Genomic DNA, 22,436 nt, shown 5'->3' on the forward strand with positions numbered 1-22,436 from the left:
TGTTTACAGTGACACAAAGCAAGTGTTCACAATTACATGGCGCGGGATTTTTTTAAACCACCAACAATAGACAAAAAATAAAATCCACTTCACTGGCTGCTGTTTCGAACTTTCAATGTTAGTTTTTGCCACACCCTGGGCCCACAACCCTCCTTAAGGAGCGTGAAAACATTTCATCTGGGAAAGCAGCAAAGATTTCAGCGAGCACCCAGAGAGCCAGAGAGAGCGCGATGAAGCCAGAAGTGGCTTTTTTAAAGCAGAAGCGAGATTAGAAAAAAGATGCAGACTCCTTGCAGTTCTTCACTAGTCTTAGAAAAACTTTCCAGAATACTGCTTCATACTATAAAAAAGAAAAAAATACCTTGCATTAGAATCCTTCAACATCTGCATATTGCTTCACACTGTTCTGCAGCAAATACTGTGAATTCTGTATCTGGTCCTGTGTTCCCGTAATGGTAATGATCCGATCTTCGGATCCTTCTAAAGGCTCATCAATTTTGATTGAAGCTCCGGCCTCAAGACGGATTTGTTTAATCTGCTGACCACCTTTGCCAATAATAAATCCAGCCAAATCTTTGGGAATAGTTACTTGTGTAGTAATAATAGGTCCACCAAGATCACCATAGGAGCCACGACCGCCTGCACAGGAATACTCATATCCAGAGCCACCCTGTGGTTCATAAGCCATCTGCCATTCCGATGGGCTCCATGTATCTATTGCAGAGTCCCAAGTTTCATCAGCACTGAAACCAATCATGCCGACTTGACGGTCTCCAGGTCTCCCTCTTCTGTCAGGCCATGAGGTCTCCCCCTCTAGGTGGTGGTGGTGGAGGAAGAAGAAAATTCCGAGCTCTGCTACCACCCCGGCCGCCTAGTCCAGGAGGAGGGGGAGGTGGTCCTCGATGAGGGCTCATATCATCATAATCTCTTCTAGATGGAGGCATCAGACGCCCACCCCGACCAGGAGGCATTCTGTCAAAACCACCTCTTCCCCCCATGGGAAATCCCACTGGGCGTCCACGGCGGTCATCAAACATCATTGTAAAATCACCATAATCATAGGTTTCATCGTAAAAATTGGGACCATAAGGCTGTGCACGTCCTTTGATGGGAGACTCAGATATAAGATCAAGGATGATCTTTATGCACTCTACAACCCTATTGGATTTTCCTCCAATAAGAACAACTCTGTCAGTGGAATAAGGACAGCATTCCTGGAAAAGCTTGATGGTGGTTTGAGTGTTTTCTCGAACTTCTTTGATTTTAGCACCTTTGACCCCAATAATTTCTCCTGCTAGACTCTGATGAATCAACAGCCTCAACTTGGAAAGTCACTTCCTTTATAGTACTGGTAATTTAAGCATTCCACAGCATCAGATTCTAGCAGGAGCTGGCTGGTTGCAATGGGTGATGGCAACTGCAAGCCCTCTTCCAAGGTAAGGATGATTTTCTTCAGAATTTCTCCAATTGTTTCAATATCAGCACTGATACTCAATATGCGCTTGGGGCCACTGCTGTCTGGGACTGAAACATTGGCACTGTATTCTGTATGGAGAGCCTTAATATTCTTGCCTCCTTTTCCAATCACTGCCCCAGCATTCTTGCTCTGAAGCAGAATGTGTAATTCAACCATCTCATCAGTGTTTCTAGATCTTTTAAATGCTTGTTCCTCTTCCATATCTTCTGCAGGGCGTTTACCAAATTCACCATTGGTTTTAGTGTTAGGGAAGGTTTCTTCTGGCTGTTCAGTTTCCATATTCTTTTATTAAATGGGCACACCAATCAGTTATTATAGATCCTTGCAGAGCAGAACTGAAGCATTCTGGAGCACACCAACAACTGACAGCCCACTGCGGCAGTAGCCCGGATCCCACAGGAAATGGCGGCCCGCGTAATGGCAACTACGTGCTACCAGGTGGAGCCGAGCGCTGACCCCTCCTCCACCCACCGCGCGGTACCGAGGTCTCATCCCCCGCATCCTCTCCCCACCGTCCGCGACAAAGCCACCGAGGCAGTCCTGACTGTTCCATCCCTGCCGCTCCAGCTACGACCCCAGGCCGGGAGACCCAAGGTGAGGCGGGGCTCACCGTAGGCATTTATAAGAGGAATTATTTGCTAAAATTGAATTGATGATTTTAAGGATTCACTCAGGACAAGCAGGAGTCTCCTCTGGTCAGATATGAAGTTTTCCCTTCAATTCTCCAGAAATTTCTCCCTCCCTCCCTGCCTCCCTGCCTGCCTGCCTGCCTGCCTCCCTCCCTCCCTCCCTTCCTCCCTTCTTTCTTTTCTTTTCTTTTCCCCCTCCCCTCTCCTCCCCCCTCCTCCTCCCATCTCCTACCCTCTCCTCCCCTCTCCTCCCCCACCCTCCCCTCCTCTTCCCTCCTCTTCTTCTTTTTTTGAGACAGAGTCTCATTCTGTCACCCAGGCTGGAGTGCAGTGGTGTGATCTTGGCTCACTGCAGCCTCCACCTCCGAGCTTCAAGTGATTCTCCTGCCTCAGCCTCCTCAGTAGCTGGGATTACAGGCACACGCCACCACACTTGGCTAATTTTTGTATTTTTAGTAGAGACAGGGTTTTACCATGTTAACCAGGCTGGTCTTGAACTCCCGACCTCAAGTGGTCTGCCCGTCTTGGCCTCTCAAGGTGCTGGGATTACAGGCGTGAGCCACCATGCCCAGCTGCAATTCTCCAGACATTTCATAAAATTCCCACTTCTACTCCTAATTGTTATACCATTGATAGTCTAAAAAAATTAAATCTGGGTTATCTTTTGCCTCTACAGCACTTGGCTCAGATGACAGTCCCTATTTTCAAACATCCTCTTTTCTTAACATTTATTATGCCAACTCTTGTTTTCTTTCACATATTTCCATTGATCTTTTTTTTTTTTTTTTTGAGACGGAGTCTCGCTCTGTTGCCCAGGCTGCAGTGCAGTGGCACGATCTCGGCTCACTGCAAGCTCTGCCTCCTGGGTTCCCACCATTCTCCTGCCTCAGCCTCCTGAGTAGCTGGGACTATAGGTGCCCGCCACCTCGCCTGGCTAGTTTTCTGTATTTTTAAGTAGAGACAGGGTTTCACCGTGTTAGCCAGGATGGTCTCGATCACCTGACCTCGTGATCCGCCCGTCTCGGCCTCCCAAAGTGCTGGGATTACAGGCTTGAGCCACCATGCCCGGCCTTTCCATTGATCTTTTATTGCTTTCTGCCTTCTGCAGATGGGACACCTCATTTCCACCCTCATCATTCTGTCCTCCATTTTCCTCAGAGATTTCATCTATTTTAATGACCTCAACTATTCCCTGGGTATATATTACTTCTAAATCTGTATTAAGAGTCTTGATATCATTCCCACTCTTGCATTCATTTCTATCTGTGAAACATTTCCATGCATATGTTTCATCATCACCTAATTCATTTATTCATTAAAAAATATTTAATAAACACATTGGCTTCCTACCATGTGACCAGCGTACCTAGTTGAATAGAACATGGTACTACTCACCAGCTCAGAGTCCCACCTCGTAACTTTTATATTCCATCAAAAGTCTCACATTCTTTCACTTATATGCTGCAAAATCTTAGAGTTTTATTTGACTTTTCCTATTTCCTTCTACTCCAGTTCTAATCAGTCATTAAACTTCTGCCAGTTCTCTATTTGGATTCTCAAATATTCACTGCTACCATATGAGGTACATGTCATCTCATGCCTAGACTCCTACAAGTCAGCTAGATGCCTAAAATGAGAAAAAAGTTTTTATTCTAGGGCCATTTTATTTCATTCTCCATTAGTTAGATAGATCTTCCTAAATCACAGGCTTCAATGTATAATTCTTCTCTATGACCTTTCACAGCTTTAAAAGAAATAGGCCAAATCCATGAATCTGGAACTCAATACCTTTCATGATTTGACCCATTCATTCTTCCTTTTCAGTGTCAAGTACCACTATTCACCTCTTTTGATTCCTTCCCAGCTTCAAAATGCTTCTCCCTCAGCCTTCCTCATGTTTGTAAATGGTAGCTCCTTTCATCCAATTGCTCAAGCCAAATGCTTTAGAGCTGGCCTTGACATCTTGTATTTTCATGTCTAAACTGTCAGTCCTGTTGGATTGCCTTCAAAACATGCCCAGTCTGATCACTTCTCACTCCCCACTGCTACCATACAAGGCTAAGCCACAAATGGTCTCATCTGGACTATCATTAGAGTATCCTAAGTTGGGCATGTTGGTGTGTGCCTGCAGTCCCAGCTACTTGGGAGGATGAGGCTGGAGGATCGCTTGAGCCCAGGAGTTCAAGGCTGCAGTGAGCTGTTACTCTACTCCAGCCTGGGCAACAGAGTGAGACCCTGCCTTCCCCACTCACAATCCACTCAATATACACCAGTCACACAATATACACCAGTCAGGGGGATCCCCCACAAGTTTTTTTTTTGTTTTGTTTTTTGTTTTTTTGTTTTTTTTTTTTTGAGACAGGGTCTTGCTTTGTCGCCCAGGCTAGAGTGCAGTGGCGCAATCTCGGCTCACTGCAACTTCTGCCTCCCGGGTTCAAGCGATTCTCCTGCTTCAGCCTCCTAAGTAGCTGGGATTACAGGCACTTGCCAGCACGCCCAGCTAATTTTTGTATTTTTAGTAGAGACAGGCTCACCATGTTGGCCAGGCTAGTCTCAAACTCCTGACCTCAAGCGATCAACCTACCTCGACCTTCCTTTTTTTTTTTTTGACAGAGTCTTGCTCTGTCACCCAGGCTGGAGTGCAGTGGCATGATCTGGGCTCACCAACCTCTGCCTCCCGGGTTCAAGAGATTCTTGTGCCTCAGCCTCCGAATAGCTGGGATTAGAGGCGAACACCACCATGCCTAGCTAATTTTTTTTTTTTTTTTTTTTTTTTTTTTTTTGAGATAGTTTCCCTCTGTCTGTCACCCAGGCTGGAGTGCAGTGGAGTGATCTTGGCTTACTGCAACATCTTCCTTCCGGGTTGAAGCGATTCTCCTGCCTCAGCCTCCTGAGTAGCTGGGATTACAGGCAGGCACCACCACACCTGGCTAATTTTGTATTTTTAGTAGAAAAGGGGTTTCACCTTGTTGGCCAGGGTGGTCTCGAACTCCTCACCTCAAGTGATCCACCCGCCTTGGCCTCTCAAAGCGCTGGGATTATAGGAATGAGCTACAGTGCCTGGCCTAATTTTTGTGTTTTTAGTAGAGATGGGTTTCACCATGTTGGTCAGGCTGGTCTCAAACTCCTGACCTCAAATGATCCACCTGCCTTGGGCTCCCATAGTGCTGGAATTACAGGCGTGAGCCACCAAGCCAAGCCGGGATCCTTAAATAAAGAAAAAAAAATGAATTATTTCACTCTTTAAAACTTTCCAGGGGAGTTGGCATTTTTCCTGGCTTTAAAGTCTTCCTTATACCATCACAGTAGCTAGAGGTTTTCTTCTTTCATTTTTGGCTTGTTGTTTTAACCTGTTATGCTGATATCTGGCAGTTCAGCTCTCTCTCAGCTCAGCTGAGCTCCTGACAAATCTGAGGTCTAATTTACCTTAAGCCAAAAGATAGTTAAAAATTAATTTAATCATAGTTTTATTCCAATAAGGATGTGTAAAGTGCCTACTATATTCCAGGCACTATGCTAAGCTTTGTGGATATGGAGATAAATGAATTATAGCTTTTGCCTCTGAGAGATTAATGGTTTGAAGAGGCCTAGAAGGAAAGTAGCTCATTTCAACACAGTGTGGTAGTAGCTGTGGGTGCTTTGAGGGGCACAGAGGATGAGCACTCAGCACAGATGGGAAGTGAGAGGCCACAGAAGTCCTGCAAGAGGAGGTGATGGTTGAGATGAATTCCAAAGCATAAGAGAAGAATGTGGAAGAGATTCTGCAGCATAAGCAAAGTCATTGTCAGCATCAGCAACAAAATCATTAACCTGAATTATTGATTACCTCCTATATACAGTCATGCATGGCTTGACAATGAAGATATGTTCCAATAAATGTGTCATTAGGTGATTTCACCATTGTGTGAACATCATAGAGATGACTTACACAAAGCTGAATGGTATAGCCTACTACGCACCTAGGCTGTATGGTATAGCCTATCACTCTTAGGTTGCAAACCTATGCAGCATGTCACTGTACTAAATCCTATAGGTAATTGTAACACAATGGTAAAAATTTGTGTATCTAACCATATCTAAACATAGAAAAGGCACAGTAAAAACATGGTATAAAAGATAAAAAATGTTACACCTGTATAGGGCACTTTCCATGAGTGGAGGAAGCAGGACTGGAATTTGCTCTGGGTGAGTCAGTGAGTGAGTGGCAGGTAAATGCAAAGGCCTAAGACGTTACTATATGCTACCATGGAGTTTATAAAGACTGTACATGTAGGCTACACCAAACATTTTTAAAAACATTCCTTCTTTGGCCAGGCGCGGTGGCTCACTCCTGTAATCCTTGCACTTTGGGAGGCCCAGGCATGTGGATCACTTGAGGCCAGGAATTCAAGACCAGCCTGGCCAACATGGTGAAACCCTGTCTCTACTAAAAATACAAAACATTAGTTGGGCACAGTGGCGGGCACCTGTAATCCCTGCTACTAGGGAGGCTGAGGCAGGAGAATCTCTTGAACCCAGGAGGCGGAGGTTGCAGTGAGCCAAGATCACACCACTGCACTCCAACCTGGGCGACAGAGCAAGATTCCATCTCAAAATAAAATAAAATAACTAACTAAATAAAACTTTTCTTCTTCAAGAATATATTAACCTTAGCTTACTATAACTTTTTTCCTTTTATAAACTTTTATTTTTTACTTTTGACTCTTTTTTAATAACACTTAGCTTTAAACACAAATACATTGTACAGCCATACAAAAATATTTTCTTTTTTATATGCTTATTCTATAAGCTTTTTCCTGTTTTAAAATTTGAGGCCTACACAGTGTCAGGATTATCAGTGCCACTGTTTTCCGCCTCCATATCTTGTCCTACTGTAAGGTATTCGGGGGCAATAGCAGGCATGGAGCTGTCATCTCCTGTGATAACAATGCCTTCTTTGGGAGTGCCTACTGAAGCACCTGCCTGAGGTCTTCCTCCATGCTGCCACTCTTCAGAAACATGACCAAGATGGTTTGCTTTTTGTTTGTTTGTTTTTTCCATCATCATAGGTTAGCTTGTAAAAAGATAATACAACATGAACAGTCTTCTCTGGTCATGGAAACCTTTTGGCGTTTGGGCCCGTTTTCAAACATTTTTTTAAATTTGTTTTTGTTTTTGAGACAAAGTCTCACTCTTGTCCCCCAAGCTGGAGTGCGATGGCGCCATCTCGGCTCACTGCAACCTCTGCCTCCCGGGTTCAAGCGATTCTCCTGCCTCGGTCCCCTCGAGTACAGGTGCCTGCCACCACGCCCGGCTAATTTTTGTATTTTTAGTAGAGACAGGGTTTCACCATGTTGGCCAGGCTGGTCTTGAACTCCTGACCTCAAGTGATCCACCCACCTCGGCCTCCCAAAGTGCTGGGATTACAGGTGTGAGCCACTGTGCCTGGCCAGGTCTGTTTTCAAACTTTTAAAGGAGTTTGATGAGGTGTGCAAAAGCTTCCTCTAAACTTTTCATTGTGAATTTTCTTGGGGAGAGGGTTTTTCTTTTTCTTTTCCTGCAGTTTCTTTCTTTTTTTTTTTTTCTCTTGGCTCTTCTTTAGCTACGCTTTCCTGTTCTAGTTTCAACAACTCCTCATTAGTCAATTCCTTGGGAACCACCTCTAAGAGCTTCTCAGTGTCATCCTCATCCACACCCATGTTAAAGAGTTGTTTGCCATCTCAACCACAGTCTTAATTTTTCAGTGTTCTCATCCTTGGGAAATCCTTTGAAGTTATGGACAAAGATCTTGAGTGTCTTGTTCCAGAAGCCATTCACACAATATTTGATGACATCGCCCAGAGCTCAAGGAGGGTTCTGGATGCAGTCACAGATAGTGTAGTCTTTCCAGAATTGTATCAATGTCTTTTCCAAGTCTTCCTCTTTTGCAGCAATAGCCTGGGCAAAGGTCCTTCTCAGGCAGTAGGCCTGAACTCCTGACCTCAGGTGATCCACCCACCTCCGCTCCCAAAGGGCTGAGATTACAGGCGTGAGCCACCGCCCGCCCAGCTTACTGTTGTATAGTACTTTCTTTTATAAGTAGGAGCAAACTCTCAAATAGCAATAAAAGTATAGTAAATACATAAACCAGTCACAAAGTCAATTATTATCAAGTATTAATACATAACTGTACGTAATTGTATGTGCTTATACTTCCATGTAACTAGCAGTGCAGTATGTTTCTTTACACTAGCATCACCATGAATCCATGAGTAACGCATTGCACGTTACCTTATGATGCCTACAAAGTCACTGAGCAACAGGAATTGTTCAGCTCCATTATAATCTTATAATCACATATGTGGTTCTTCATTGACCAAAATGTTATGTTCATGACTGTTTATATAATTGGCTTTCCATATCTGCAGGTTTTGCATCCTCAGATTTAACCAGTTGATGAATGAAAATATTAACAAACAGAACAATAAAAATAATATAAGCAATACAATATAACAACTATTTACATAGCATTTACATTGCATTAGGTATTGCAAATAATGTAGAGATGATTTAAAGTATTTGTGAGTATGTGTAGTATGTGTATAGACTATATGCAAATACCACCCCATTTTATATAAGGGACTTGAGAATTTATGAATTTTGGTATATGAGGGGTTCTGGAACCAATCCTTCGTGAATATATATACACACACACATGAATCTTTATATTTATATATTCACATATGTGAATATATATGAATATATACTCATATTCATATATACACACATATTTTATATATATACATATACATAATTTTATATATACAGAATGTATATAAAATGCTATGAGATGAACTTTCTGTTTATGGTTAGTTTTGTATTTTTGTTTAGGACTACATGGTTTCTTTCTTAAATGAGCACTCACAGAGTAGTTGGTGGCATATGTCATGCACACATGAAAACAAAGCTTCCACTGGCTGGGTATGGTGGCTCACACCTGTAATCCCAGCACTTTGGGAGGCTGAGGCAGGTGGATCGCTTGAGCTCAGGAATTCAAGACCAGCCTGGGCAACATGATGAAATCCCATCTCTACAAATTGTACACAAATTAGCTGGGCATGGTGGTGTGTGCCTGTAATCCCAGCTACTCAGAGACTGAGACCCAAGAATTGCTTGAACCTGGGAGGCGGAGGTTGCAGTGAGCCAAGATTGCACCACTGCCCTCCAGCCTGGGTGACAGAGTGAGACTCCGTCTCAAAAAACCAAAATAAAACAAAACAAAAACAAAACAAAGCTTCCACAGATAAGTGTCCAGTGATAATAATACCAATAAATGCCCCAGGAAGTTAGGGGAAGAAGACATCTGTTCTAGTCTGAAGGGGCTCTTAGACGAGGTGGAATTCAAGCTGAGTCCAAAAGACAGATCATATTTAGTTAGGAGGAAGGAAGGCACAGGAACAGATATGAACAAGCTCAAGCCAAAAGGAGAAGGCACTGAAGTGTAAGAGGGGTGTGCCCCTCCTTCCTCCCTAGCTTGGCCTGTTCCAGTGTGCCCAGCTCCATTCCCAGAGTATGGGTACTCTAGTTCTTCTCCAAGTGCTTTATTTTTATTTTTATTTTTTTTAAGACAGAGTATCTCTCTGTCGCCCAGGCTGGAGTACAGGGGCATGATCTTGGCTCACTGCAACCTCCACCTCCCTGGTTCAAGCAATTCTCATGCCTCAGCCTCCTGAGTAGTTGGGACTACCAGCATGTGCCACCAAGCCCTCCAATTGCTTTATGATAGCAGCGGGTTCCCAGCAACCCCTTCTGTACTCTTTAGGCATGGAATCAGGCAAGTAGCCAACAACGGAGTGGAGCCTCCAGAGGGAACCTCTTGGTGTGAGCAGTCCAGGCACTGCCCTGGGCACTGGCATTATGCCCTGTTACAGAAGTCCTCTGCTCTTTCCACAGGCCCTGGCCACCTGCAGACTACATCCCATCAGTTAACAAGCTATTAGGATAGGGTTCTTTCACCAGTTATTCACCTAGAAACAGGATAATTTTCCATCCTTGACGCCTCTGCATACCTCTTACCTGTCCCTTCTTATTTTTCTCAAATTTCTTTTTACCAAATTATTATTTTTTCAGACAAGGCCTCACTCTGTCACCCAGATTGGAGTGCAATGGTGTGATCCTAACTCACTGCACCCTCAACCTACCAGGCTCCAGCAATTTTCCCACCTCAGCCTCCAGAGTAGCTGGGACCACAAGCATGCCACCATGTCTGGTTAATTTTTGTACTTTTTGTAGAGATAGGATTTCAACAAGTTGCCTAGGCTGGTCTCCAACTCCTGAGCTCAAGCGATTCGCCTGTCTTGGCCTCCCAAAGGGTTGGGATTACAGGCATGAGCTACCTTGCCCTGTTTACTTAATTTTTTTTTTTTTTTTTTTAATTTAGACTAGAAGTTAGGACTGGCCATGTTGCCCATACTGGTCTCAAACTCCTGACCTCAAGGGATCCTTCCACCTCAGCCTCCCAAAGTGCTGGGATTAAAAGTGTGAGCCGCTATATTCAACCATCCTTAAGCAAATACTTTTGTATGTTAGTTATGCCATCCTCCTGACCATGATCGTAATTCTAACATGTCTTTGCTAAAGTAGAAAAAAAAAAAAAAAAAGCAGCAACAACAGCGAACACTTCAAACACAGAAACTGTTACAGGATCTCTGGGGTGTCAGTTTTCTGGCTGGAAACCTCTGTGGCGGGGGTGCCTTTGCCTGAGTTCTTGTCCTACATCCAATAAGAATGAGGTACACAGACAAGTGAAGGGTGAATGAGACAAAGAGGATCTTTGGTAAATGTTAGAACAGCTCAGAGGAGAGCCGCAGTGGGAAGCTCCTCTCTGTAGGTAGGTTGTCTGTGGAGTGTTCAGCTCTCAGTGGAACAGAGGCCCTGGAGACGGTTGCTCCTCTCTGCTGCTGGTCTTCCCAATGTCTGTTGCTCTCAGCAGAAAGGAGGCCCTGAAGAAGGTTGCTTCTGTCTGCAGAGAGTCGTCCCACTCCATTGGTTCTCCCTCTCTGAGTCCTCTCCATCCTCTGCCCTGTTCTGACTGAGCCCGGGGCTTTTATGGACTTAAGAGGGGAGAAAGTGCAGGCTGATTGGTCCATGGGCAGCCATGGGCAGCCAGAAGAAGCTCCATGAGTCCCCACTCACGTCAGCAGGACCGGCAGCCCACAGGCCTTCAAGTCCTTTTGTTAGGACTACATGGGTTCCTCCCTGGCCCGAAGGTGGGGCCTCACCGGGACCTGTCCCCTTCCACCCAGGAATCTGCTTCCTGCTGCCATTCTTGGCCCCAGGGCCTGGCCTCAACCCTGCTCCCAGATCAGAGTGGGCACAGGGAGTGGAGAGAGGCCAGGCAGGGAGAGCAATGCAGGGACAGGGTCTGGGGGCACCGAAGGGCCCCAGGGGTGCAGGCTACGAAGACTCTCGGGTCCTGCGCTAACTCTGAAGGGTGTGACTCGGAAGGTGTGGAGCTTCTGCTTGTCTCAGGCTCCTGCCTGCCTGCTCTGTAGAGTCTGGTAGGCCCAGGTCTGCAGCCGTGGGTCTGTGGCAGAGATTCTGCCTGCTCCTGGGCCCCCCAAGAATACAGGGAGGCTCAGATCCACAGCAGCAGTTTGGGCGGTTGCAGCCCCGCCCAGGAGAGCAGGGCTTCTGCCTGCTCCGTGGAGCGGGAGGCCTGGGTCTGCACTGCAGCGGCACTCGGGGAGCTCCCGACGTAACTCAGAAGGGGCGGGGCTCCCCCTGGCTCCATGTAGTGTGCAGCCCCAACCCCGCGTGCTTCCTTGCTGCAGCCAGCGTGATGGCAGCAGCCACTGCCATCAAAACCTGTTCATTTCTGGTTGGAGGAGTTCTGCTGAAGGAAGACACCAGGGTTGCGCTTGAATCCCAAGAGCAGGAAGCCCAGGCCTACTCTGGCACTTAGGGAGTGAGGATAAACTCTCTCAGAGGTGGTGCAGTCTCTCCTCCTTGCTTTGCTTAGGGTATTTGCTTTATGCTTCTTGGACTACTCGCTGATTGGCTTCTTTCTCTTCCATCTGCACTTGGTAGAAATATTTCAGCTCCACTCTGGGAGGTCGAGGCAGGTGGATCACCTGAGGCCAGGAGCTCGAGACCAGCCTGACCAATGTGGTGAAACCCCGTCTCTACAAAAAATACAAAAATTAGCTGGGCCTGGTGGTGGGCGCTTGTAATCCCATCTACTTGGGAGGCTGAGGCAGGAGGATTGCTTGAACCTGGGAGGTAGAGGTTGCAGTGAGCGGAGATTCCACCGATGCACTCCAGCCTGGGCAACAGAGCTCCATCTCAAAAACGAAACTTTTTTTTAGTTTTCAGCCATAGCTCTACATGACCTGCCGTCTTCATCACTCAACTCTGATTGACTTGTGACTTCCTGCCGCATTTCCTAGAAAATAGAATTGGCCCTGCAGGGGTTAGTGGTTTACTTTTTTATCCCAGTCAGCTGTGACCAGGGGAGCGTATTTACAGCTGTTCATTCAAACAGGAGAGGGCTGTTTCACCTTTTGGCAGGGGTTAGGTGAGGGGTTGTTTACACAGAGGATCTGAGCACCTAAAGATTTCTATTAATACAAGAGAACTTGAAGCAGACACAGAAAATTGGTTCCCTTTTTAATCATTTTCTAGTTTGGCTCCTTGAAAGCTTAACACCGTTTCTCAGACTTCTTTGCAGCTAGGACTCTGCCAGGCAGAAGCTAGATCCCGTACAGAGTCCTAGCTGCAAAGAGGTGGAACCCTTAGAGTAATGTGAAGAGGCCGCCATGTTCTGGGAGATGGTATTTTTGGCAGGCAGGTGGCAGAGGCGACTAGTTCTTCCAGGGCAGCTGTGGTGCAGTTTCCAGCATACAGTCTCTCATGGTATCGGTGCCAAGCAGTGGCTGCTGTGGTGTTTTTCCGAAATAGTTCTCTATTGTGACTAGGTATCATTTCTGGATTATCCTGGCTTTGTGAGGGTAAGCGTCTGGAAACTTTTACGGCAGTTGGATATTGTCACAACATGCAAGCATGTAATTTTTGTGGTTTGTAAAAGTATTATTCTGAGACAGATTTGAAATGGAAAAAAGGCAAAAGACCCCTTCATCACAGACTGAGAAGCACTGGCTCTCTAGTGCTTTTTTTTTTTTTTCTTTTTTGAGACAGAGTCTCGCTCTGTCACCCAGGCTGGAATGCAGTGGTACAATCTCAGCTCACTGCAACCTCTGCCTCCTGGGTTTAAGCGATTCTCCTGCCTCAGCCTCCCGAGTAACTGGGACTACAGGCGTATGCCACCATGCCTGGTAATTTTTTGTATTTTTAGTAGAGATGGGGTTTCACTCTGTCAGCCAGGATGGTCTCGATCTCCTGACCTCATGATCCACCCGCCTCGGCCTCTCAAAGTGCTGGGATTACAGGTGTGAGCCACTGCGCCCGGCCACTGCTTTTGTTCTTGAGCTGAGTGAGCCACTGGGCAAGCTACAATCTGTGTAGAAGCTGCAGAAGGCTCCTGTGCAATTTACACTCTTACAAAACACCTGTACTTGTATAAATGACAAGGCAGGACTTATTTCCAAAGAAATATAGAACTGAAAGTGATAACTTTTTTTTACAACAAACATGAATAGTAAATCATAAATCTGTCCAAATATTAGGACACATTTGAGACAGGACAATGTCACTGCTTTCTTTGCCATGTACTCTATCTACCCTGGGGTTAGGTTAATACATAAAATGATTTGACACTGGAGTAATCTACACAGTGCCAAATTGCAGTTATTTAAAGGTGCAAGATACAATGTATTTTAACTGGGATTGCACTGTATGGTGTCTTTGTATGTGCATACACATACATAAAGTTTTACGTTCCATAAAAGCATGGAAAATTGATGATGACATTTTTAGCAAACATGAAACAATGTGCTGTTGCTGCAAATACAAAGCCTTTCTCCAGGGGAATTATAAAATGGATATTATTATATTTTTATAATGCTTATCGCTGCCATTAGAACAAGAACGTTTTGGAATATATCATTCAACAGCTGGCCTGCCATGTGCTGGCTGAATAAAATCATGGGACTCAGGCATAAAAGGAGCAATTTCCCACATCATTTTTGTTGTTGTTCTTTTTTTAGTCATAAAAGCAGACTAGATGATCATTCAAAATATACTCTCAGAAAGACAGGAATACTACATTTTGTGCAAATGGTTAGGTTCCTGAAAAAAATTTGTTTGGGTTAATTTTTCCTTCTATAATTGAGTGCCATTTTGTACACATGCGAAACAATAAATTTTAAAGAAAATTCTGAATCTTTAAAAAATATAATCATCCTCAATTTTTATGACAAAATATTTGTTTCTTACAAATAATCTAAGTAATAAATGCAGATGACTAAAAGTAAAATATCATTAATGTAATAAAAGCAAGTCACCCAGCTGACATTTCTCTTCCGCTAGTCCCACGTCTCTGGGGTTGACCCTTTTTACTTTTCCTGCCTTTGCATCTTCTGAAGATTGTTACCATAAATTGCAACAATATGCCTTTACAGTTAAACAATTGTTTTACTAGCTGAGACATTATATGACTGATTTCCTACTATGATAGATGAAGAGTCAGCTCACTTGCAATGCTCTTAGTCTTATTCTCTATCTAGCCTCTTCCATTATCAATGGTATCAGTTCCTCCACTGGTTGTCTCTGTAACTTTACATTTATTTCATTTCTTAGTCCTTTGACCCAAGAAGCTTATAAAAGCAATTCCTCTTAGGGTCTCACTATTTCCTCTATTGTTTTAGAACTGGCTAAGTATTTAATAGAATGTTCTTCCATTTGAGTTTGCCTGATGTTTTCCCACGATTACATTAAGGTTATTCATTTTGTTTAACTTTTATTTTAAGTTCAGGACTACATGTGCAGGTTTGTTATATAGGATAACATGTGTCATAGGAGTTTGTCATACAGATTATTTTGTCACCCAGGTGTTAAGCCTATTACCCAATAGTTATTGTTCCTGATCCGCCTCCCAGCCTCCACATTCTGATAGGCCCCACTGTGTATTATTCCCTTCTGTGTGTCCATTTGTTCTCATTATTTAGCTCTCACACTTGTAAGTGAGAATATGTGGTATTTGGTTTTCTGTTCCCGTGTAAATGAACGTACACACGCGTGTGTCTTTATGGTTAGAATGATTTATATTCCTTTGGGTATATACCCAGTGATGGGATTGCTGAGCTGAATAATAGATTTGTTCTTAGTCCTTTGAGGAATCACTACAATGTTTTCCACAATGGTTGAGCTAATTTACACTCCCACCAACAGTATATAAACATTCCCTTTTCTCTACAACCTTGCCAGCATCTGTTTTTTTTGTTTTGTTTTGTTTTGAGACGGAGTCTTGCTCTGTCACCCAGGCTGGAGTGTAGCAACGTGATCTCAGCTCACTGCAACCTCCACTTCTTGGGCTCAAGCAATTCTCCTGCCTCAGCCTCCCAAGTAGCTGGGATTACAGGTACTTGCCACTATGCCCGGCTAATTTGTGTATTTTTCGTAGAGACGGGATTTTGCCATGTTGGCCAGGCTGGTCTCAAACTCCTGACCTCAGGTGATCTGCTCACCTTAGCTTCCCAAAGTGCTGGGATTACAGGTGTGAGCCACTGTGCTGGGCCTATTTTGACTTTTTAATTGCCATTCTGACTTGAATGAGATGGTATCTCACTGTGGTTTTGATTTGCACTTCTCTAATGATCAGTGATATTAAGCTTTTTTTCATATGTTTGTTGACTGCATATATGTCTTCTTTTGAAAATTGTCTGTTCTTGTTCTTTGACTACTTTTTGTTTTTTTCCTATACATTTGTTTTAGTTCCTTATAGATGCTGTATATTAGATCTTTGTCAGATGCATAGTTTATAAATATTTTCTCCCATTCTGTAGGATGTCTGCTTACTCTGTTGATAGTTTCTTTTGCTGTGCAGAAGCCTTTAGTTTAATTAGGTCCTATTTGTCAATTTTTGCTTTTGTTGCAATTGCTTTTGGGGTCTTCATCATGAAATCTATGCCTGTTCCTATGTCCCGAATGGTATTGCCTAGGTTGTCTTCCAGGGTTTTTATAGTTTTGGGTTGTACGTTTAAATTAAGTCTTTAAGGCTGGGTACGGTGGATCACGCCTGTAATTCTAGCACTTTGGGAGGCTGAGGTGAACCAATCATCTGAGGCCAGGAGTTGGAGACCAGCCTGGCCAACATGGAGAAATCCAGTCTCTACTAAAAAAAATAGACGAATTAGCTGGGCATGGTGGTGTGTGCCTGTAATCCCAGCTACTTGGGAGGCTGAAGCAGGAGAATTACTTGAACTCGGGATGCAGAGGTTGCAGCAAGCCGAGTTCATGCCACTGCACTCCAGCCTGGGTGACAGAGGGAGACTCCGTCCAAAAATATATATATATAAAATTAATTAATTAATTAATTAAGTCTTTAACCCATCCTGAGTCAATTTTTGTATATGGTATAAGGAAGGAGTTCCATTTCAATCTTCTGCATATGACTAGCCAGTTATCCAGCATCATTTATTGAATAGAGAGTCCTTTCCCATTGCTTGTGTTTGTTAGCTTTGTCAAAGATCCGATGTGGCATCACCTGCAGACATGTATGTAGGTATATGGCATTATTTCTGGGCTCTCTATTCTGTTCCATTGGTCCATGTGATTGTTTCTGTACCAGTACCATGCTGTTTTGGTTACTGTAGCTCTATTGTGTAGTTTGAAGTCAGGTGGTGTGATGCTTCCAGCTTTTTTCTTTATGCTTAGGATTGCCTTGGCTATTTGGGCTCCTTTCTGGTTCCATACAATTTTTAAAATAGTTTTTTCTAGTTCTGTGAAGAATGTCATTGGTAATTTAATAGGAATAGCACTGAATCTATACATTGCTTTGTATAGAGTATGGCTACTTTATACAATATTAATTCCTCCTGTCCATGAGCATGGAATGTTTTCCCATTTGTTTGTGTCATCTCTGATTTCTTTTTTCTTTTCTTTTCTTTTCTTTTCTTTTCTTTTCTTTTCTTTTCTTTTCTTTTCTTTTCTCCTTCCTTCCTTCCTTCCTTCCTTCCTTCCTTCCTTCCTTCCTTCCTTCCTTCCTTTCTTTTCTCTCTTTCTCTTTCTCTCTCTTTCTTTCTTTTTGACACAGTTTCACTCTGTCACCCAGCCTGGAGTGCAGTCGAGTGATCTTGGCTCACTGCAACCTCCGCCTCCCAGGTTCAAGCAATTCTCGTGCCTCAGCCTCCCAAGTAGCTGGGATTACAGGCACGTGCCACCATGCACAGCTAATTTTTGTATTTTTAGTAGAGATGGGGTTTTGCCATGTTGACCAGGCTGGTCTCAAAACTCCTGACCTCCGGTAGTTCACCTGCCTTGATCTCCTAAAGTGCTGGGATTACAGGTGTGAGTCACCACGCCTAGCCATCTCTGGTTACTTTGAGCAGTGTTTTGTAGTACTCCTTGCAGAGCTCTTTCACCTCCCTGGTTAGCTGTATTCCTCAGTATTGTATTCTTTTTGTGGCAATTGTGAATAGGATTGCATTTCTGATTTGGCTGTCAGCTTGACTGTTTTTGGTGTATAGGAATGCTAGTAATTTTGTACATTTGTTTTGTATCCTGAGACTTTGCTGAAGTTTTTTATAAGTTTAAGGAGCTTTAAAGTTGAGATTATTATTATTATTATTATTTTTATGATACAGGATCATATTGTCTACAAACAGGGATAGTTTGACTTCCTCTTGTCCTATTTGGATGCACTTTATTTGTTTCTTTCTCTTGCCTGATTGCTCTGGCCAGGACTTCCAATATGATGTTAAATAGGAGTGATGAGAGAGGGCATCCTTGTCTTGTGCCAGTTTTCAAAGGGAATGCTTCCAGCTTTTGTCTATTCAGTATGATGTTGGCTGTGGGTTTGTCATAGATGGCTCTTATTATTTTGAGGCATGTTCCTTCAATACCTAGTTTATTGAGAGTTTTTAACATGAAGTGATGTTTGATTTTATTGAAAGCCTTTTCTGCATCTATTGAGATAATCAATCTTTAGTTCTGGTCATGTGATGAATCACATTTATTGATTTGTGTATGTTGATCCAAACTTGCGTCCCAGGGATAAAGCCTACTTGATTATGGTTGATGAGCTTTTTGATGTGCTGGTGGATTTGGTTTGCCAATGTTTTGTTAGAGGATATTTGCATCAATGTTCATCAAGGGATTGGCCTGAAGTTTCCTTTTTTTGTTGTTGTTGTATCTTTGCCAGGTTTTGGCATCAGAATGATGCTGGCCTCATAGAATGAGTTAGGGAGGAGTCCCTCCTCCTAAGTTTTTTGGAATAGTTTCAGTAGAAATAGTACCAACTCTTCTTTGTACATTTGGTAGAATTTGGCTTGAATCTGTCTGGTCCTGGGCTTTTTTCTTTTTTTTTTTTTGGTAAGCTATTTATTACTGATTCAATTTTGGAGCATATTTTTGGCCTGTTCAGGGATTTAGTTTCTTCTGGCTCAGTCTTGGGAGGGTGTATGTGTCCAGAAATTTGTTCATTTCTTTTATATTTCCTTGCTTATGTGCATAGAAGTGTTTATAATGTTATTTGATGGTTATTTGTATTTCTGTAGAGTTAGTGACAATATCCCCTTTATTATTTCTAATTATGTTTATTTGGATCTTCTCTCTTTTTTTCTTTATTACTCTAGCTAGTCGTCTATCTAGTTCATTAATTTTTCCAGAAAACCACTTCTTGGATTTGCTGATCTTTTGAGTGTTTTTTCATGTCTCAATCTCCTTCAGTTCAGCTCTGAGTTTAGTTATTTCTTGTCTTCTAGCTTTGGGGTTGGTTTTCTCTTGGTTCTTTAGTTCTTTTAGTTATGATGCTAGGTTGTTAAATTAAGTTCTTTCTAACTTATTGATGTGGCCATTTAGTGTTGGAAATTTCTCTCTTAACACTCCCTTAGCTGTGTTCCAGAGATTCTGGTATGTTGGATCTTTGTTCTCATTAGTTTCAAAGAACGTCTTAATTTCTGCCTCAGTTTCATTATTTACCCAAAAGTCATTCAGGAGCAGATTGTTCAACTTCCAGGTAATTGTATGGTTTTGAGCAGATTTCCTAGCCTTGATTTCTAATATGATTGTGCTGTGGTCTGAAAGACTGGTTGTTATGATTTCAATTCTTTTACATTTGCAGAGGAGTATTTTGTGTTCAATAATGTGATCAATTTTAGAGTAAGTGTCATGTGGTAATGTGAAGAATGCATATTCTGTTGCTTTTGGGTGCAGATTTCTGTAGATGTCTGTCAGGTCCAGTGCTGAGTTCAGGTCCTAGATGTCTTTGTTAATTTTCTGCCTAGGTGATCTGTCTAAATACTCAGTGGGTGTTGAAGTCTCCAGATATTATCGTGTGGGAGTCTATGTCTCTTTGAAGGTCTCTAAGAACTTGTTTTATGAATCTGGGTGCTCCTGTGTTGAGTGCATATATATTTAGGAGAAATAGGTCTTCTTGTCGAATTGAACCCTTTCCCATTTTTAATGCCTGTCATTGTCTTTTTTGATCTTTATTGATTTAAAGTCTGTTTTGTCTGAAATTAGGATTGTAACCTCTGCTTTATTCTGTTTTCCATTTGCTTGGTAGATATTTCTACATTCCTTTATTTTGAGCCTGTGGGTGTCATTGCATGTGAAATGGGTCTCTTGAAAGCCACATACCAATGGGTCTTGGTTCTTTATCCAGATTGCCACTCTGCGCCTTTTGATTGGGAGCATTTAGTCCATTTACATTCAAAGTTAGTATTGATATGTGTGGATTTGATCCTGTCATCATGATGTTAGCCAGTTATTATGCAGACTTGTTTATGTGAGTGCTTTCTAGTGTCACTGGTCTGTGTACTTCATTGTGTTTTCATAGTGGCTGGTAACAATCTTTTCATATTTAGTCCTTCCTTCAGGAGCTCTTGTAAGTCAGGTCTAGTAGTAATGAATTCCCTGAGCATCTGCTTGTCCAAAAAGGATCTTATTTCTCCTTTGGTTTTGAAGCTTAGTTTAGCCGATTATGAAATCCTGGGTTGGAATTTTTTTCTTTAAGAATGTTGAATATTATACCCCAAACTCTTCTGTCTTATAGAGTTTCTTCTGAGAGGTCCATTATTTGTCTGATGGGCTTCCCTTTGTAGGTGACCTGATATTTCTAGCTGCCTTTAACATTGTTTCTTTTATTTCAACCTTGGAGAATCTGATGATTGTGTTTCTTGGAGATGATCTTCTTGTAAAGCATCTTATTGGGGTGCTCTGCATTTCCTGAATTTGAGGGTCAGCCTCTCTAGCTAGGTTGGGGAAATTCTCATGGATGATATCCTAAAATGTGTTTCCCAAATTGCTTACACTGTCCTAATCTCTTTCAGGGGCATCAGTGAATCATAGATATGGTCTCTTTACATTATCCCATATTTCTCAGAGATTTGGTTCATTCCTTTTCATTCTTTTTTTCTCTATTCTTGTGTTACTGTCTTATATCAGAAAGCCAGTCTTCTAGCTCTGAGATTCTTTCCTCTGCTTGGTCTATTCTGCTATTAAAACTTGTGATTACATTATTAAATTCTTGTAGTGTGTTTTTCAGCTCTGTGAGGTCAGTTATGGTCTTCCTATACTGGCTATTTTACCTGTCAGTTTCTGAATCATTGTATTGTGATTCTTAGCTTCCTTGGATTGGGTTTCAATGTACTCCTGCATCTCAATGATCTTCATTACTCTCCATTTTCTGATTTTTTTTTTTTTTTTTTGAAGGAGAGTCTCACTCTGTTGCCCATACTGGAGTGTAGTGGCATGATCTTGGCTAACTGCAACCTCTGCCTCCCAGGTTCAAGTGATCCTCCCACCCCAGCCTCTCAAGTAGCTGGGATTACAGGTGTGCACCACCATGCCCGGCTACTTTTTGTACTTTTAGTAGAGATGGGGTTTCACCATGTTGGCCTTTCACCGTGTTGGCCAGGCTGGTCTCAAACTCCTGGCCTCAGGTGATCCACCCACCTCAGACTCCCATAGTGCTGGGATTACAGGCATGAGCCACCACACCTGTCCCATATTCTGAATTCTATTTCTGTCATTTCAGCCATCTCAGCCTGGTTCAGAACCCTTACTCCTTGACAGTTCAACTCACCCATTTCCCTGGAGTCAATGGGGGCCAGAAACAAATCCCAGTGCACAATAGTCCCATGCAGGATTCCCAGATTCTTCCTGCTTCAGTCCAGCTTCTGTGGCTTCCCTCCATCCACTCTCAGTGCTTTTCTTCTGAAGGTCTGTTAGGAGTGTACTAGTTGTGTTGGTCTCTCAGTAGCAGCTGCTCCCCCTGGCTATGTCTAGTCAGCCATCTTTCTTTCTCCCGAGGTTATTCATTTTAAGGAAGAATATTACAGAGGTATTAGAACTCTCCCAGTGCATAACATGATGTTAATATGTCATTACTTGTCAAATTAACCCTAATTATCTGGTTACTGTGGTATCTGAAGGCTTCTCCACTTTAAGTTACTATGTTTTCTGTGTAACAATACATATTTGAAGGAAGGTACTTTGAAACTATGCAAATATCCTCTTTCTTCTTAAACTTTCACTCACAAATATTAGCATTAATTGGTGGACTTTGCCAGTAGCAATGATTATAGTAGTGTTCTAATATTTATTTTTAAATTTTCTTCATTTTTCTACTTATTAATACAATCTTTCTGTAAGGTGGAGTTCTCTCTTCTCTATCAGTTATTTATGGTTAATCATTTATTTATATCTGTATGGAGTCATGGATATTTACTTTATTCTTTAGATTATAATTCAGTACTTTATTTTATTTTATTTTTTTCAGCTTTGGTCACTGGGAGCTTTTTAAAATTAACTTCCATGACATTTTGACAAGCCTCTGTTTTTTGTTTTTTGGTGGTTTTTTTTTTTTTGCACCTCATTACTTTCTGGCAATGTGAGATGATCCAGTCTTATTTTGTATTTTTCCTGTCACAGCCTTGAAATCAATCACTTCCCTAAGGAGTCCTGGTTCTTTTTAAGAATGATATCTAGGGGCTGGGTATTGTGGCTTATGCCTGTAATCCCAGCACTTTGGAAGGCCGAGGCAGGAGGATTGCTTGAGGCCAGGAATTTGAGACCAGCCTGGGCAAAATAGTGAGGCCCCATCTCTACAAAAAGTAAATAACAACAAAACTGGGCATGGTGCACATGCCAGCTACTCGGGAGGCTGAGGTAGGAGGATTGCTTGAACCTGGGAAGTTGTGACTGCAGTGAGCCATGGTTGCAATACTGCACTCCACAGCCTGGATGGCAGA

General features: G+C 42.7%; 1 protein-coding gene across 1 annotated transcript; it reads right to left on the reverse strand.

The window, feature by feature from the left end:
• Positions 1-272: 272 nt before the first annotated feature.
• LOC108530474 (heterogeneous nuclear ribonucleoprotein K-like) lies at positions 273-1,874 on the reverse strand. Its single transcript, XM_017873433.1, is given in 4 exon segments — positions 273-331; positions 393-794; positions 796-1,327; positions 1,330-1,874. Coding segments are annotated over 4 exon segments (1,383 nt in total). The 5' UTR covers positions 1,757-1,874; the 3' UTR covers positions 273-309.
• Positions 1,875-22,436: the final 20,562 nt, after the last annotated feature.

This window comes from Rhinopithecus bieti, unplaced genomic scaffold, assembly GCF_001698545.2.
Source record: "Rhinopithecus bieti isolate Rb0 unplaced genomic scaffold, ASM169854v2 scaffold_110, whole genome shotgun sequence".
In the NCBI taxonomy this organism is placed as follows: domain Eukaryota; kingdom Metazoa; phylum Chordata; class Mammalia; order Primates; family Cercopithecidae; genus Rhinopithecus; species Rhinopithecus bieti.